General features: G+C 43.8%; 1 protein-coding gene and 1 pseudogene across 6 annotated transcripts in view; one reads left to right on the top strand and one right to left on the bottom strand.

The window, feature by feature from the left end:
- The window catches only part of CALCOCO2 (calcium binding and coiled-coil domain 2), a 34532-nt gene extending 17011 nt beyond the window's left edge, over nucleotides 1-17521 (top strand). For 4 of the 5 annotated variants that reach the window (XM_025361197.1, XM_025361201.1, XM_025361200.1 and 1 more), the window contains 11 exons: nucleotides 499-601; nucleotides 757-890; nucleotides 1673-1798; nucleotides 3399-3487; nucleotides 3869-3938; nucleotides 5201-5323; nucleotides 5621-5707; nucleotides 9187-9282; nucleotides 13633-13768; nucleotides 15808-15836; nucleotides 16369-17521. In XM_025361197.1, the coding sequence (XP_025216982.1) occupies nucleotides 499-601; nucleotides 757-890; nucleotides 1673-1798; nucleotides 3399-3487; nucleotides 3869-3938; nucleotides 5201-5323; nucleotides 5621-5707; nucleotides 9187-9282; nucleotides 13633-13768; nucleotides 15808-15836; nucleotides 16369-16536 (1161 nt within the window). In that variant the 3' untranslated portion in view covers nucleotides 16537-17521. The remainder of the gene's footprint in view (nucleotides 1-498; nucleotides 602-756; nucleotides 891-1672; nucleotides 1799-3398; nucleotides 3488-3868; nucleotides 3939-5200; nucleotides 5324-5620; nucleotides 5708-9186; nucleotides 9283-13632; nucleotides 13769-15807; nucleotides 15837-16368) is intronic. The other variant, XM_025361199.1, reaches the window with a different exon arrangement.
- On the bottom strand, nucleotides 10104-10586 carry LOC112608985 (annotated as a pseudogene). Its single transcript, XR_003116151.1, has one exon. The product of XR_003116151.1 is annotated as a 40S ribosomal protein S15a pseudogene (transcript).
- Nucleotides 17522-17976: the final 455 nt, after the last annotated feature.

The raw sequence follows: 17976 nt of genomic DNA, 5'->3' as shown, positions 1-17976 counted from the left end.
ACGTTTTCCCATATGTAGTTGTCATAAGTGAAAAATAAAATAAAAAATTAAAAAAGATTTGAGCCCTGGTATGAGAATCTTGTCATAATGAACTCATTCTATTATATTTTATTTTTTCTTTTTTTGGAAACGGAGTCTCACTCTGTTACCCGGGCTGGAGTGCAGTGGTGCAATCTTGGCTCACTGCAACCTCCACCTCCTGGGTTCAAGCAATTCTCCTGCCTCAACCTCCTGAGTAGCTGGGATTACAGGCGCACACCACCACGCCTGCCTTATTTTTTGTATTTTAGTGGAGACGGGGTTTCACCATGTTGCCCAGGCCAGTCTTGAACTATTGAGCTCAGGCAATCCACCCGCCTTGGCCTCCCAAAGTGCCGCCACACCCGGCCTATATTTTCAATATATACAAATAAAAAGTGATTTGAAGAAGATGTAGCCCAATTAGGATTTTCCCCACGCCCCTTTCAGGTACTAAATAAGAACTTCTTGTCATTGCAGGTGGGATGGAAGACAGTCCGTGAGTATTACACCTTCATGTGGGTTACTTTGCCCGTTGACCTAAACAACAAATCAGCTAAACAGCAGGAAGTCCAATTCAAAGGTGAGAAAAATACTGGATCAAAGGTGTTGAAGACAGTAGCCAAGACTAATTAATTCCCTTCAGCTTGAGCTTTCTGGGGCAGATGAAAAGACTTCCAGAATTTTACTTTTCTGAATAGATCTTATTTTGGATTAAAACTTATGTTGTGTTTTCAGCTTACTACCTGCCCAAGGATGATGAGTATTACCAGTTCTGCTATGTGGATCAGGATGGCGTGGTCCGGGGAGCAAGTATTCCTTTCCAGTTCCGTCCAGAAAATGAGGAAGACATCCTGGTTGTTACCACTCAGGTTTATAAAACTTCTCACCTCAATCCCTTACTGCCGTTATGAGTAGCAATGTAGGATAGGGTGGAATTTGAGTTAATAAGGCTTTATTGAATATCTAACGGTATTGTTGGAAAAAATGCATATAGTACTCATGCGGACTCACTAAGGAATGACTTAGGAATGTTAACAAGAATCATAACAATAAGTGATTTCTTCCTTTTCTAAAACTTCTTTAACTCAGCTGGCATTCAGTTATTCTTTTAACTTTTCCAGTTGTTTAATTTTTGTCATCTACACATCTTATCACCATGGTAAATGTAAAAGCTCCTTTGAGGAGAGAAGCACCAAATATTTTTATCTCTTTCAGTTCTGGCCTACAGCCTATCTGTCATACATGAGTATTAGATTCATTTTCTTACTTCATCATTTAACAGGACACCTACTCTTCATCCAGCACTACTGTAGGCACTGGGAACACAATGAAGAATCAGTTGAAACACTGTCCTTGGCCTCAAGGAGCTAAGTCCATTGGGAGAGACAAGCAATATGGTCTGCAAGAAGAAGCTACATTCTTGTGTCAATTTTCCTTTTAACTTTTAATGGCTTTTTTTTTTTTGTATTGCTGCAGTTATAAAGACATACCTCTGTTATACCCTTACCTAGGTATTAAGGAGCAGCCCCCATTTGGGGTACATAGATGTCACTGCAGTGAATGGCAATCAGCCAGTCCCTCACCATCCTAACCTATGGGAATTTTCTGCTAGAGGGACTTGGAATATAGTTTATGGAATGTTCTTTTGTAGGGAGAGGTAGAAGAGATTGAGCAGCACAACAAGGAGCTTTGCAAAGAAAACCAGGAGCTGAAGGATAGCTGTGTCAGCCTCCAGAAGCAGAATTCAGACATGCAGGCTGAGCTCCAAAAGAAGCAGGTATGGCTGCTGGTTATAGGTGACCTTGGACCATGGAGATCAGAATTGGATGGTGCCTCTTATCCAGCACCATATTCTGTTTTGCCTGTGATCTCACCCTCTTATACCAGTATCTTTGAACAGGCATTAGTTTTGTTTGTTTGTCTGAAATGGAGTCTCACTCTGTCACCCAAGCTGGAGTGCAAGGGTGCGATCTTGGCTCACTGCAACCCCCGCCTCCCAGGTTCAAGAGATTCTCCTGCCTCAGCCTCCCGAGTAGCTGGGATTACAGGTAATCGCCACCACACCCAGCCAATTTTTATATTTTTGTAGAGACAGAGTTTTACCATGTTGGCCAGGCTGGTCTCAAACTTCTGGCCTCAGGTGATCCACCCACCTCGGTTTCCCAAAGTGCTGGGATTATAGGCATGAGCCACCTTCCCCAGCTGAATATCTCCTTTTAATTGTTTATATGTTGAAATGGTATTTTAGCTACATTGGGTTAAATATACTATCATTTGGCTAGGTGCAGTGGCTCACACCTGTAATTCCAGCACTTTGGGAGGCTGAGTCAGGTGGATCACAAGGTCAGGAGTTTGAGACCAGCCTGGCCAAGATGGTGAAACCCTGTCTCTACTAAAAATACAAAAATTAGCCAAGCATGCTGGTAGGTGCCTGTAATCCAAGCTACTCAGGAGGCTGAGGCAGGAGAACTGCTCAAACCTGGGAGGCAGAAGTTGCAGTGAGCCAAGATCACACCCCTGCACTCTGGCCTGGGCGACAGAGCAAGACTCCGTCTCAAGAAAAAATTAGCCAGGCATGGTGGCATGCGCCTGTAATCCCAGCTACTCAGGAGGCTGAGGCAAGATAATTGCTTGAACCTGGGAGGCAGAGGTTGCAGTGAGCCAAGATCACACCACTACACTCCAGCCTGGGCAACAGAGCAACACTTTATCTCAAAACAATAAAATAAATAAAATAAAATAAAGTAAGATAAAATAAAATAAATTTTTAAATAAATATATATATATACACACACTATTATTAAAATTAATCTGTTTCTTTTTACCTTTTTAAAAATGTGCCTACTAAGATTTTAAAATTATATGTGGCTCTCACTTATTGAACAGCACTGTTCTAGGAAAAGGGCAGTTTTGTCTATTTTGTCCACTGTTGTGTCTGCAGTGCAAGAACAGTGTCTAGTATGGAATAGGCTCTGAGTAAATATTTATTTAATGAACAAATTATAAGCTCCAGTGGAATGAGAAATTAAGGTGATGCATTTTAATATAGAAAGAGCATTTTGTGGCCGGGTGCAGTAGCTCATGTCCGAAATCCCAGCGCTTTGGGAGGCTGAGGCAGGAGAATCGCTTGAACCCAGGCGACAGAGGTTGCAGTGAGCCAAGATCACGCCACTGCACTCCAGCCTGGGTGATAGAGTGAGACGCTGTCTTAAAAAAAAAAAAGAACATCTTCCTTTTATTTGAGTATTTCATTTACTGCTGTGTCATGCTATGCCTGACATATAGTAAGTGCTCAATAAATATTTGTTGCCTGCCTAAGATACTCATTCAAAAGTCACAGAAATAGTCTGTCCCTCTGATGGTGTTTCAATCTATAGGAGGAGCTAGAAACCCTACAGAGCATCAATAAGAAGTTGGAACTGAAAGTGAAAGAACAGAAGGACTATTGGGAGACAGAGTTGCTTCAGTGAGTGTGTCCCATAATTCTGGGAGGGGAAGAGCTGCTGTACCATCGATACCCTTAAATACAGTCAGATTAGATTTCTGGAATTTGCGAGAAAACACTGTTATGACATTGAAGGTGTGACTCTCTGCCCTTTGAATCATGAATTAGAAAATTGGTATCAGAATAGTCAGGAAAAATGATCTGATTTCAAATATTAACTTTAGGGATTGAATACTTGCAGTTTTTTGGAGTCAGGAAGCCAAAACAGGACTGCAGTGGAGACTAGTAGATTTTTAAATAACTCTGCAGGCTTAGGGCCAAGCCAGCCTTAAATCATTTAAGGCCAGGGGTAGCTGACCTGCAGTGAGTGAATTTTTCACATAGTTATCTCCACCTCCACAGACTGAAAGAACAAAACCAGAAGATGTCCTCAGAAAATGAGAAGATGGGAATCAGAGTGGATCAGCTTCAGGTAGGTAATGCCATACTTTTGTCAAAGGATATTTTCTTAGCCTTACCATGGCTCCAATTTGGTGGCCTAGAAAGATGTATTTCATTGCAGTGAGTGCCTAATGGCATACTTTTCAAAGTATCACACTAAAGTTTCAGGTTATGTATTTTCCATTCTTGAACCAGGTAAGCCTCCACCCTACTCATGCCCCCCCACTTTAAAAAAAAAAAAAAATCATGATTCACAGCCAGGTGCAGTGGCTCACATCTGTAATCCCAGCACTTTGGGAGGCCGAAGCAGGTGGATCACCTGAGGTCAGGAGTTTGAGATCAGCCTGGCCAATATGGCAAAACCCCGTCTCTACTAAAAATAAAAAATTAGCTAAGCGTGCTAATTTACAGGTGCACCTGTAATCCCAGCTACTCAGGAGGCTGAGGCAGAAGAATCACTTGAACCCCGGAGGCAGAGGTTGAAGTGAACAGAGGTCGCACCACTGCACTCCAGCCTGGGCGACAGAGCAAGACTCTGTCTCAAAAAAAAAAAAAAAAAAAAAAAAATCGTAATTCACAAGGAACTTAGCGATTTGTTCGTGTATTACTAAGTTAATTTACCATGAGCTCTTAATATAGATGACAATCATCTATATCAATAATCAAACTTTTCGGCCGGGCGCGGTGGCTCAAGCCTGTAATCCCAGCACTTTGGGAGGCCGAGACGGGTGGATCACGAGGTCAGGAGATCGAGACCATCCTGGCTAACACGGTGAAACCCCGTCTCTACTAAAAAATACAAAAAATTAGCCGGGCGCAGAGGTGGGCGCCTGTAGTCCCAGCTACTCGGGAGGCTGAGGCAGGAGAATGGCGTGAACCCGGGAGGCGGAGCTTGCAGTGAGCTGAGGTCCGGCCACTGCACTCCAGCCCGGGGGACAGAGCGAGACTCCGTCTCAAAAAAAAAAAAAAAAAAAAAAATCAAACTTTAATCTTTTCAAGCAAAATCGTACTCGAAAGTCTGGATTATAGAGCAGATAGCAGAACTGCTCTCATTTTTAGGAAGCTATGCCTTAAAGAGGTGCTTTAAAGAGTGGTTTGTCTAATTGTACTCAGTTGAGCCTTAGATTCTTAGGCTATAAGGTTGAGCTGAAAAGTAAAGGAGTTCTACAGGATATTTGGCAGTTGGGAGTTGCTAGGGAAACACATCTCTTTGTTATTGTACATTAAAAAGCATTGTTCCTGTTTTGTTTTCCTTCTTTTGTATCTTGGTTATGTTCACTATTTTTATTTTAGGCCCAGTTGTCAACTCAAGAGAAAGAAATGGAGAAGCTTGTTCAGGGAGATCAAGATAAGACAGAGCAGTTAGAGCACCTGAAAAAGGAAAATGGCCACCTCTTTCTCAGTTTAACTGAACAGGTAGAGTCATGGGAGAAAACAATACTTTTAGGCGTTTGCAAGAAAATATACATTGTTCTTTGTATAAAGAACATTTTAATGTTCTTTAATATGCCTGGATATCACTGGCTCTAGGAAAGGGCTCAGAGGAAACAGTCTGAAATGAGATAGCTCATGGCTTTCTTTAGAAACTGACAAGAGAAGACTTGCCTCTCCCTCTGCATCCTGCTTGCTCATTAGCTTAGCAGGCCCTTCCATGGTGTATGTGTGCATGTGTGTGTTTTCCCAGCAATGGTACTGAAATTTGTTTTTGTGCAGAGGAAGGACCAGAAGAAGCTGGAGCAGACAGTGGAGGAAATGAAGCAGAATGAAACTACGGCAATGAAGAAACAACAGGAATTAATGGCACGTCTGTCTTTGGATGGTTATGTGGGAGGGAGCCTATAGGGATATAGAAGAAAGGGATATGGGCCTATTTTCAGGTGATGGACAGGATAAGTAAGAAAGTGTTCACCTCTAGATGTTTTGCTTTCTAGCCAAAAGGACAGAGATTTACAAAATGTTTAGAAGTAGGCATTTCTAGGGGCCGGGCGCGGTGGCTCAAGCCTGTAATCCCAGCACTTTGGGAGGCCGAGACGGGCGGATCACAAGGTCAGGAGATCGAGACCATCCTGGCTAATCCGGTGAAACCCCGTCTCTACTAAAAAATACAAAAAACTAGCCGGGCGAGGTGGCGGGCGCCTGTAGTCCCAGCTACTCAGGAGGCTGAGGCAGGAGAATGGCGTGAACCCGGGAGGCGGAGCTTGCAGTGAGCTGAGATCCGGCCACTGCACTCCAGCCTGGGCCACAGAGCGAGACTCCGCCTCAAAAAAAAAAAAAAAAAAAAATAGAAGTAGGCATTTCTAATGTGTAATAAGTGATAAAGGAATACTGCAAGTTAAACTTCATGACAAGATGTAGTTAACTAGATCCTTGGACTAGGGCTCACACAGAATAACCCCTACCCTCTTCTTATAGAGTTACAATGGGGGCAGACAAATGAATGGTTATAAAGGGCTCTATAACAGGAAAATATACCACCCAAAGCAAATCTTGTTATAATTAATATATTAGCATTATCATCATTATCAATTACATAGGAATGAAAGCCTAATTGACTAATAATTTCCTATAATATATGGTTGAAGAAGAGGCCCCCTGGTGTTGACAGGTGCCTGGAAGCCCCATTTACTTAGTTGATCCAAGGACATGAGAAATCCTGATGTCCGAGGGATATCCAGTCATTGGGATTGTAATTCACATCATATATGCACCATCCAGTCGATCACTGAGTACCTACTATATCTAAGATACTGTATGCTTTAGCGTGATATAGGAAAGACTAGAACAAAGTTTGCAAATCAGCAGATCATAGGTCAAGGTCAGACACAGATATGTTTTATAAAGTAGTTATCAACATTTAAAAATAGGAATATTTCCCATAAAAATTTGTATTTCCAGCTTCCTTTGAGAAATGAGAGGACCTAGCAATGCTGAGCCCACATTCCTGTGCAGCAGCAATAGCTAGAGCTAAGTAGCTGCTGTCCCCTGTAGGTGGGTCATGAGCTCTCCATCTAGCTGCAGTCTGCACTGTTTCGTTGCATTCAACTCCTTCATTCGATTACATTTCTTGCCTGCTCTCTATAGGCACATTCCAGTTTGTGACCTCTGATGTAGCAAAGAAATTACTGTTTTAAATAATCTATAGTCCCGGCCGGGTGCAGTGGCTCACGCCTGTAATGCCAGCACTTTGGGAGGCTGAGGCAGGCGGATCATGAGGTCAGGAGTTCGAGACCAGCCTGACCAACATGGCGAAACCTCATCTCTACTAAAAATACAAAAATTAGCTAGGCATGGTGATGGGTGTCTGTAATCCCAACTACTCAGGAGGCTGAGGCAGGAGAATCGCTTGAACCCAGGAGGCAGAAGTTGCAGTGAGCTGAGATTGCGCCATTGCACTCCAGCCTGGGCGACAGAGTGAGACTCTGTCTCAAGAAAAAAAAAAAACTATAGTCATTCAAAGATTTGAGCCACCTTGTGATGGGTATGGATTTCCTTGGTTTTCTTTTATATACATATATACATTTATATATATATACACACACACACATATACACACACACACACACACACACACACACACACATATATTTTTTTTTTTTCTATTTTTTTTTTTTTTGAGACAGTCTTGCTTTGTCGCCCAGGTTGGAGTACACTGACCTGATCTCAGCTCACTGCAACCTCTGCCTCCCGGTTTCAAGCTATTCTCCTGCCTCAGCCTCCTGAGGGATTAGCTGGGATTACAGGTGGCTGCCACCATGCCCAGCTAATTTTTGTATTTTTAGTAGAGATGGGGTTTCACCATGTTGGCCAGGCTGGTCTCAAACTCCTGACCTCTGGTAATCCACCCACCTTGGCCTCCCACAGTGCTGGGATTACAGGTGTGAGCCACTGCACCCGGCCAGTTTTCTTAGTTTTCATGGGATATTTTTCAATACCTAGGGGCTCCCCACCTGGCTGATAGCAATCCTAATTCCTCATACATCCTAAAAGGCCGCTAAATATGAGGACTGTGTGTCTTATGCTTCAGGAGCCTAGGAACAAGAAAGCGGCACTAACTGTGGAGGAGCAGTTAGCACGAGAGGTGGAACGCCTTAAGGCAAAGGTAGAGGCCGGGAAAGCCTGTTTCTTAGAGAAGTACAAAGAGTGTCAACGACTTCACAAACAGATCAGGCAACTCAGGGCGGCTGCACTGGTAGGTGACAGATATAAGGGGGCCCAGGAAAGCAACGGGTGCGAAGGTTAGTGGTTTTTAGACCAAGCCCAGAAGATTGTACACCCTTGTTAAGGTGAGAAAGCTATCTTTCCACTAAAAAGAGGGATGTAGTGTATGGCCAGAAACTAGCGTGGGGGTCCCTGAAAATATAGGCCCCAACTTAGCCACAGGTCTAAGGGAAGGTTTTTGTAACTATCAAGCAGGTTTCTGTGCAGACTCAGAGAGCCCTTTCTTATTTCTGCCTTTTGAGGAAGTGAAGCAGGACCAGAAGAGCCAGCAGGAGCCAATGGGGATGGGAAGCAAGGAGCCTGCAGTCAGCACTGTCACCGGGTAGCCCCCTCTCGCATTACTACCTCAGGGTCGGCTAGACACGCACAGCAGTTTGGGCACCAGCATTCAAATAAAAAATCTTGGATCAAAAACCACAACTAGTAGGCTTAGCTTAAGTGTGTTTGTGAGGTATGCGCATGTGTATGTATGCAGGTGGAAGATGGGAAACTCTGAAGCATGAAACCAGTTAGGTCAACCTATCACACTGGGATGCTCAAGACCACAGTCTGAGCTCCTTGTATCCTTGGACAAATGCCCTCCTGTGTTCCCTCTTCCTTCATGTAACTTGAGCTCAGATACCTATCCTCACACTGTAGGAAGGAATCACATCAACCCAAACCTAAGTGCTTCAGGCCTCACTGAGTGAGATGTTTATTCAAAACAAAGATAGTTTTCATGGTTGGGTGGGATTAAACAAGGTTTCATTTATCCCTAATTCTGATAAATCAGTCTTGAGATTTTCCCCAAGGTTGCTTTTTCCCTCCTTGGTCACTTATACCCTCAGTTTAAAAAAAAAAAAAAAAAAAAACTGGCATCTTGATGCCAGCTCAGGCCTTCAAGTGTTCTTTTTAAGTCACTTTAATTTAGCACCCTGCCCATAGTACCATTGCTTCCTCCCATTTGCCTTCTCCTCCATCTCAGTCTCCCCTCTTTGCAATGCCAGATCCTCTACAATTTCCCGCCTTGTACCCAGACTGCAATATGTGATCCTAGTCCTAATTTTTTTTATTGTTGACAGGATGAAAACTTTGACCTGTCAAGAAGACTGAGTGAGAAGAAAATGATATATAATGCTCTGCAGAGAGAGAAAGAGAGATTGGAAGGAGAAAATGATGTAAGTGTGTGAAAGAGGGTAGAAAACCCCAAGGTTTTAAGGGGAAGGAGCAGGGTGGCCCAGAGATGCAGTGATAAAAAATAAGAAATTAAGGGCCATTTCTGGGACAGTGGGTGAAACAGTTGTTCCTAAACAAAGAGTAAATTTAATCTAATTTCCTAATCTACCACAAAACCCTGTCTTTATTCTACAACTGAAACTTGTTTGGCATGGCAATAGTCACCTTGAAAGAAGCCACACTGATGAAGAGCTAACTTATTTTTGCTTTTAACTTTACAGCTAATATGTGTTGCCTTGGGGGATATGGGAATAACGTCCTACATAACTTTATGCTAGCAGGGAACTCCTTTCCTTCAGCACAACTTTTTCCTTTTTCTCTGCTGCCAAACCAGGAGCAGAAGTGGTGGTCTGTACCAGTGCTGGACCCATGGTAGGCCCCTAATAAATGCTGTGCATTCATTGATTCATTGATTCATTGGTTCATTCATTCATCCAACCAACATTTATTATTGATTGACTGAAGATGATATGGCAGAAAATAAAGTGGTTGTATTTGAAGTCAAAGTCATTCTCATGTTCTTTTTTTTGTTGTTTTTGTTGTTGTTGTTGTTGTTGTTTTTGAGACAAGGTCTCACTCTGTCACCCAGGCTTGGGGTGCAGTGGCACAAGCTTGGCTCACTGCAGCCTTGATCTCCTGGGCTCAAGTGATCCTCCTGCCACAGCCTCCCAAGTAGCTGCGACTATAGGCATATGCCACCATGCCCAGCCAATTTTTTTTTACTTTTAGTACAGACAAGGTCTTGCTATGTTGCCCAAGCTGGTGTTTTTTTTTTTTTTTTTTTTTCCATGAGGCATTTTATTTGTAAATGTATGTATTACATCCCTAGAAAAAGAATCCCAGGATTTTCCCTCCTGTGTGTTTTCGTCTTGCTTCTTCATGGTCCATGATGCCAGCTGAGGTTGTCAGTACAATGAAACCAAACTGGCGGGATGGAAGCAGGTTATTCTGCCATTTTTCTAGATCTTTGAGTTGCACATCAAATCTGGGACTGATCACTCCACACTTGTTTAGCCTGCCTGTAAGGTTCACAACAATTTTCCCAGCTCTGTGATCATCAATGATTTCAAATTCGCCAATGTAACCATGCTTCATCATCACAGTGAGAAACCGGACGATGACTTTGGAGCACGGCCTAATAAGCACCTGGCGTTTGCCTCTCTTTTTGGCATTGTTGATGCTCTTGAGAGCATCAGCCAGGACATTCATGCGCACCATTGTGGCGGCGTGGAAAGATGGTGGAAAGGGAAGCTGGTCTTAAACTCCTGAGCTCAAGCAGTCCTCCTGCCTTGGCCTCCCAAAGTGCTGGGATTACAGACATGAGCCACCATGCCCGGCCCATTCTCATGTTCTTGCTCAGCATCAAAGAATAAGTGTCCATGCATTCTGGCTGCTACTCCTGTATCTGTACTTCCATCAGTTCATCAGTTCTTCATCTTTACCCTCTTTTTTTTTTTTTTTTGAGATGGAGTCTCACTCTGTCACCCAGGCTGGAGTGCAGTGGTGCGATCTCGGCTCACTGCAAGCTCCGCCTCCCGGGTTCAAGCGATTCTCCTGCCTCAGCCTCCTGAGTAGCTGGGACTACAGGTGCCTGCCACCACGCCTAGACTGGAGTGCAATGGCACAATCTTGGCTCACTGCAACCTCCCCCTCCCAGGTTCAAGCAATTCTCCTGCCTCAGCCTCCTGAGTAGCTGGGATTACAGGCAAGTGCCACCACGCCTGGCTAGTTTTGTATTTTTGTAGAGATAGGGTTTCTCCATTTTGGTCAGGCTGGTCTCGAACTCCCGACCTCAGGTGATCTGCCCACCTTGGCCTCCCAGAGTGCTGGGATTACAGGTATGAGCCGTGGCACCCAGACTTATCTTTTTTTCTGAGACGGAGTCTCACTGTGTTGCCCAGGCTGGAGTGCAGTGGCGTAATTGTGACTCACTACAACCTCTGCCTCCTGATCTTTACCCTCTATAATTCTTCTGGCCTATGCCTCCTAGTGATCATTTTTACTATTTTTTTCTTTTTAAAATTGTGGTTAAAACACACAATGTGGCCGGGCGCGGTGGCTCACACCTGTAATCCCAGCACTTTGGGAGGCTGAGGCGGGCAGATCACGAGGTCAGGAGATTGAGACCATCATGGCTAATACGGTGAAACCCCATCTCTACTAAAAATACAAAAAAAAAAAAAATTAGCAGGTGTGGTGGCGGGCGCTTGTAGTCCCAGCTACTCAGGAGGCTGAGGCAGGAGAAAGGCATGAACCTGGGAGGCGGAGCTTGCAGTGAGCTGAGATCGTGCCACTGCACTCCAGCCTGGGTGACAGAGCGAGACTCCATCTCAAAAAAAAAAAAAAAAAAGCATAGAATTTACCATCTTAATAATGTAAAAGTATACAGTTCAGTAGAGTTAAGTGCATCACAGTGCTATGCAACAGATCCCCAGAACTTTTCCATCTTGCAACACTGAAACTTCATACCTACTAAACAATAATTCTTCCTCAATTTCTACTTTTGATTATATCATTTATGCCAATGTGTTTCATAATTGCAGAAGGCCTTTTGGGTTCTCTGTCTAGTCTTGTTATTCCCATTCTCTATTTATTTGTTTTGGTTTGGTTTTTTTGTTTGTTTGTCTGTCTGTTTTTTAGACAGAGTCTCGCTCTGTCATCCAGGCTAGAGTGCAGTGGTGCCATCTTGGCTCACTGCAACCTCCGCCTCCCAGATTCAAGCGATTCTTGTGCTTCAGCCTCCCAAGTAGCTAGGATTGCAGGTGCGCACTACCATGCCCAGCTAATTTTTGTGTTTTTAGTAGAGAGGGGGTTTCACCATGTTGCCCAGGCTAGTCTCGAACTCCTGGGCTCAAGCGATCCGCCTGCCTTAGCCTCCCAAAGTGATGGGATTGCAGGCATAAGCCACTGTGTTCGGCCTATTCCCATTCTCTTAATATATACCTTGAGTTTGAAATCCCTTTTTTCTAGGTTAGTTGATTGATTGTTGGGGGGCAGGTGCGCACACAGTTTGCAAAACGAAGGGAAAGATTTGGTATTTGGAAGCTTTGTTAAGAACCGTAGTAAAACCCTCTTAAGACGATAAGGGAAATTTGCTTATTTCCCTTTTCCTAAGAATTTTAAATGCTGTCTGTGCCACTTTTAGTAATTTTCTTCTTTTTCCTTACCTCCCTCCCACCCTGCCTTCTTACTCATTCTCTGTGTTGGTGTATCCATTTGAATGGGATAAGACATGAAGAAGGAAAAATTATTTCACGTGAATATTTACATTATGTAAGAAATTATTCTAGGAAGGAAATTGAAAAAATATGCTGCTCTCAATAATACACAACACTGGGAGGCCAAGGCAGGACGATCACTTGAAGCCAGGAGTTTGAAACCGGCTTGGGCAACAAAGCAGGAGTCTATAATCTCTACAAAAAGTTAAAAAGTCAGCCAGGCATGGTGTCATGCACCTGTAGTCCCAGCTACTAAGGAGGCTGAGGTGCGAGGGTTGCTTGAGCCTATGAGTTCAAGGCTGCAGTGAGCTATGATCGCACCCTGCACTCCAGCCTGGGTGACAGCGCAAGACCCTGTCTCTAAAAAAAACAAATTTAACAACAATAATAATAATACACAATAGTTTCAATGTTGATATATCTATCAGAATAGTTGCAGTATTAATATAGCTCCTGCCACTTTCATATATTCACACATTTGTTCCTCCCTTTAGTTGGCATGTATTTAGAGATTTAAAATTCTTTTTTGTATTAATATAAACAAAATGTAGTAAATATATTTAAATTCAGGTATAGGCTGGGCACAGTGGCTCACACCTGTAATCCTGACACTTTGGGAGGCCAAGGCAGGCGGATCACTTGAGATCAGGAGTTCGAGACCAGCCTGGAGAACATGGTGAAACCCCCATCTCTACTAAAAATACAGAAATTAGCTAGGCGTAGTGATGGGTGCCTGTAATCCCACCTACTTGGGAGGCTGAGGCATAAGAATAACTTGAACCTGGGAGACAGAGGTTGCAGTGAGCCAAGATGGTGCCACTGCACTCTGGCCTAGGAGACAGAGCAAGACTCTGACTCAAAATAAATAAATAAATTCAGATATAAAGAACTTAGATCTTTGGAATATTGAAACTGCTGCCTTCCCTTCTGAAGAATTATGGATTATCGATTATTGAGTTTCTCCAGTGCCACATTGCTAATTGAGAACTACCTGGGAGGGACATCTCCTAGCCAGTTCCTGGTAGCCATTCTTGGTATTGTCTTTCAACATGTCTATACATCCTCTATCCTTAGCTTTTGAAGAGGGAGAACAGCAGATTGCTCAGTTACATGGGTCTGGATTTTAATTCTTTGCCGTATCAAGTACCTACTTCAGATGAAGGAGGCGCAGGACAAAATCCAGGACTTGTCTATGGAAACCCGTATTCTGGTAAGACAACTTTCCCATTCCAACTGGAAGGACCCTGCCTGCATCCCTTTCCCCTACTAAATTTTTGTTTCTGAGGTGCTCATTAAGACCAGTCTCATTGTTAAGACTTGCTGGGCAGAAGCTGAGGACCCAATGGAAAGGTTGCCAGGCGAGAAGTGTTAATTGAGAAATAAATCTGAATCCAGAAGACACAAATCAGATCATTCGCCTAGAGGCAGCAGACACAAATTGAGTCCCGTGGCTATATTCCAAATGTGTAAATCAGAGAAATGTCTTTATGTAGAAGATATACACATACAAAGCTGAGGAAGCTAATTAAGGTTTTGAAATGGTAGCAAGAGAGGCAAGTTATGCCGCCCAGGAACTAGTGGATACAGCAGCCACCCTGATGGCTGACCAAGGGCAGCAGAAACATGCTTCGCAGAGATTCCTCGGTGGTAGGACAGGAAATGGGGGTGAAAAGGACTTAGGGTAACATGTCCTTGCCAAACAGGGAGCTTTTCTCATTTGTCTCCAAAAGCAATATGAGATCTCATTTGCTTTTTGTGGCATTTTAAAGCAGCAGCATTATCTTTAGAGTTACAACCAGATGTTTATAACAGGTAACAAGTTTATTTTTTCTTTAAAATTAAGTTTGTAGCCATGCGCAGTGGCTCATGCCTGTAATCCCAGCACTGTGGGAGGCCAAGGCGGGCAGATCACCTGAGGTCAGGAGTTCAAGACAAGCATGGCTACCGTAGTGAAACCCTGTCTGTACTAAAAATACAAAAATTAGCTGGGCGTAGTAGTGGACTTGGCTCACTGCAACCTCCGCCTCCTGGGCTCAACAGATCCTCTCAGCTCACTGCAACCTCCACCTCTCGGGCTCAACCGATCCTCTCACCTCAGCCTACCAAGTAGCAGAGACTACAGGCGCCAGCCACCACGCCCAGCTAATTTTTGTATTTCGTGTAGAGTTGGGGTTTTGCCATGTTGCCCAGGCCGATTTCAAACTCCTGAGCTCAAGCAATCCACCCACCTCAGCCTCCCAAAGTGCTGGGATTTTAAGTGTGAGCCATTGTACCTGTCTGTGGATACAGTCTTAAAATCTATTCTCAGATTGTCCTTAAATTGTTACTATTTTTATTAAAATCTCATTTTCCCTACTCTGAAAATAGCTTTATTGTTTTTCTGACTGTATAACATATATATACACATATATATAAAGCCTGTGTGTGTGTGTGTGTGTGTGTGTGTATATATATATATATAATATACACACGCACAGCTAATGAAAATACAATTTCAGCCGGGCACAGTGGTTCACGCCTGTAATCCCAGCACTTTGGGAGGCCAAGACAGGCAGATCACGAGGTCAGGAGATCGAGACCATCCTGGCTAACATTGTGAAACCCCATCTCTACTAAAAATAGATAAACAAAAAATTAGCCAGGCGTGGTGGCAGGCGCCTGTAGTCCCAGCTAGTTGGGAAGCTGAGACAGGAGAATGGTATGAACTCAGGAGACGAAGCTTGCAGTGAGCTGAGATCGTGCCACTGCACTCCAGCCTGGATGACAGAGCAAAATTCCATCTCAAAAAAAAAAAAAAAAAGAAAGAAAGAAAAAAATACAACTTCAGGCTGGGCGTGGTGACTCACTCCTGTAATCCCAGCACTTTGGGAGGCCGAGGCAGGCGGATCACTTGAGATCAGGAGTTGGAGACCAGCCTGACCAACATGGAGAAACCTTGTCTCTACTAAAACTACCAAAAATTAGCCAGGCATGGTGGTGGGCACCTGTAATCCCAGCTACTCAGGAGGCTGAGGCAGGAGAATTGCTTGAACCCAGGAGGCAGAGGCTGCAGTGAGCCGAAATCACGCCACTGCACTCTAGCCTGGGGGACAGAGCGAGACTCTGTCTCAAAAAAAAAAAAAAAGATTTCATTATTTATGTTTTCTTTTCACCTTATCATTGACCTAGATCCCCTCTATCAGCAGTACATATGAGAAGAAGCTAGGGTGGTGTTTTCTTATTGAATGAGATCTTTTTTATTCTTCTCAGGTATCCAAGAAAGTTCTTCCCCCAGCCAGGTAAGTATTTGATTCATGAGAATATTCCCACAAAGCCCCTGAAAATTTCCCTTCCTTTTCCAGTTCATGGGAGAACCATAGGGAGACAGGTTCATTGTGATAACTCCGGAAGTCAGCTGGATCCGTTTGTTCTGGGTCCAAGGCTGAGCCAGCCTGTTGTGGAAGGGAGAAGAAAGCACAGTTCATCCATCAGCATTTTGCTTAGGATCTATACCTTTAAGCTGTTTGGTAGCATAAGTAGGGAGGAGATCTGAACCAGGCAGCTAGCCAAACAAGTTCTGTCCAGTGCCCCTTCTAGGCTAGAAGCTACTTTGGCTACTCAGCAATATTAGGCCCTTTCAATTCTGGGGTTAGATGAAGCCTGGTAAGTATCTCCAAATGTGCATTCTCTTCATTCATTCACTATTTCTTGAGCGCCTAACCATGTGCCAGTCATTATGCTAGGCACTGAGGATATAGTGGAAGACAGGATGGCCACATCTGTGCCACATATAGCTTACATTTGTACTGACCTCTTTACTCTTCCTCCCAGCTCTCCATCAAGAAATGCCCTATCTGCAAAGCAGATGATATTTGTGATCACACCTTGGAGCAACAGCAGATGCAGGCCCTTTGTTTGAATTGTCCAATTTGTGACAAGATCTTCCCAGCTACAGAGAAGCAGATCTTTGAAGACCATGTGTTCTGCCACTCTCTCTGAGTGTCCCAACCTCTTGGATGTATACAGAGATTTTATAGAGTAGAACCTGTAGCTTCTGCCATGAGTTATATGAGTCAAGATCCTGCCTAACCCGAAATTATTAGGGATTTACTCAGCCCTGCTGCCACTAACAGTGGAGTTGTGTCACTGATCTGAAGGTCACTGTTAAGGACTTCTGCTGCCATCCTTGTGGGTTGCTACCTTTAAGTCACATAACTCTAGCTGTATCATCCTCTCACCTATCATTCTTCCGAGGGTCTCAGTACAAGGGCCCTGGGATGGAGCCAACCTAGGTATTCACAACAGGCCTGACTTGATACTAAGTGATTGGTTTTCCTAGTTGTCCCACTGCCATTCAAAGTCAGCCCTTGAGTGTATTTGTTCTCAGTCCTAACCCTGGGGCCAGAGATTGGTCCGAGGTTGAGAATTCTTCCACCTCATCCTCGGTGTTGCTTTCTCCAAATGATTGCGTTAGACTAGCCAAAAATGCCATGGCAAAGAGCTCAGAAGTCCAGTTTGGATACCAAAGGTTTCTCATGTTAATTTCTCAGCCCCCAAAGAAGCATCTTACTCCTGAACCTTAGACAGGAAGTATTATTTCAGTCACAAAAAGCTTTTCTGGGTACCTCTGGTTAGCACTTTCTACTCTCTGATATTTCCTATGTACATAGCTTGTATTGTTGTAAATCCTTTCTTAATGGTTAAATACGGATTGTTAGCAACTATGGATTTGCAGTTTTCTGAATAGGTGAGTTTTGAATATGGATAAGTCAGAATAATGAGACAACTTGTTAATCTCTTTAATACTAAAAATAAATTACTCTTCTATTTCAGGGACTTAGGTAATTTAAAGTAAACCTTCAGTTTATAGTCTTTTATTTTGAAGCTCATGGGAAAACTGTGATCAAAAGGACTATGGGAAGGACAGACCCCACGAATGATTTCTCTTCACCTGTCTTAAGTATTAATCAAAAAAGAGTGTCCTAGTGTCCTGGCAGTTATCTTGAGGTGGGGAAGAAGGTGATGAAACATTAGTGTGTGAAATCCAAGGCCCTGGCTTCTTTTTTTTTTTTTGAAACAGAGTCTCGCTGGCCGGGCGTGGTGGCTCAAGCCTGTAATCCCAGCACTTTGGGAGGCCGAGACGGGCGGATCACGAGGTCAGGAGATCGAGACCATCCTGGCTAACACGGTGAAACCCCGTCTCTACTAAAAAATACAAAAAACTAGCCGGGTGAGGTGGCGGGCGCCTGTAGTCCCAGCTACTCGGGAGGCTGAGGCAGGAGAATGGTCTAAACCCGGGAGGCGGAGCTTGCAGTGAGCTGAGATCCGGCCACTGCACCCCAGCCTGGGCGACAGAGCAAGACTCTGTCTCAAAAAAAAAAAAAAAAAAAAGAAACAGAGTCTCGCTCTGTCACCCAGGCTGGAGTGCAGTGGCGCAGT

Source organism: Theropithecus gelada, chromosome 16, assembly GCF_003255815.1.
Source record: "Theropithecus gelada isolate Dixy chromosome 16, Tgel_1.0, whole genome shotgun sequence".
NCBI lineage: Eukaryota > Metazoa > Chordata > Mammalia > Primates > Cercopithecidae > Theropithecus > Theropithecus gelada.
The sequence above is the reverse complement of the archived record's forward strand: the minus strand, read 5'-3'. Positions and strand labels throughout refer to the sequence as shown.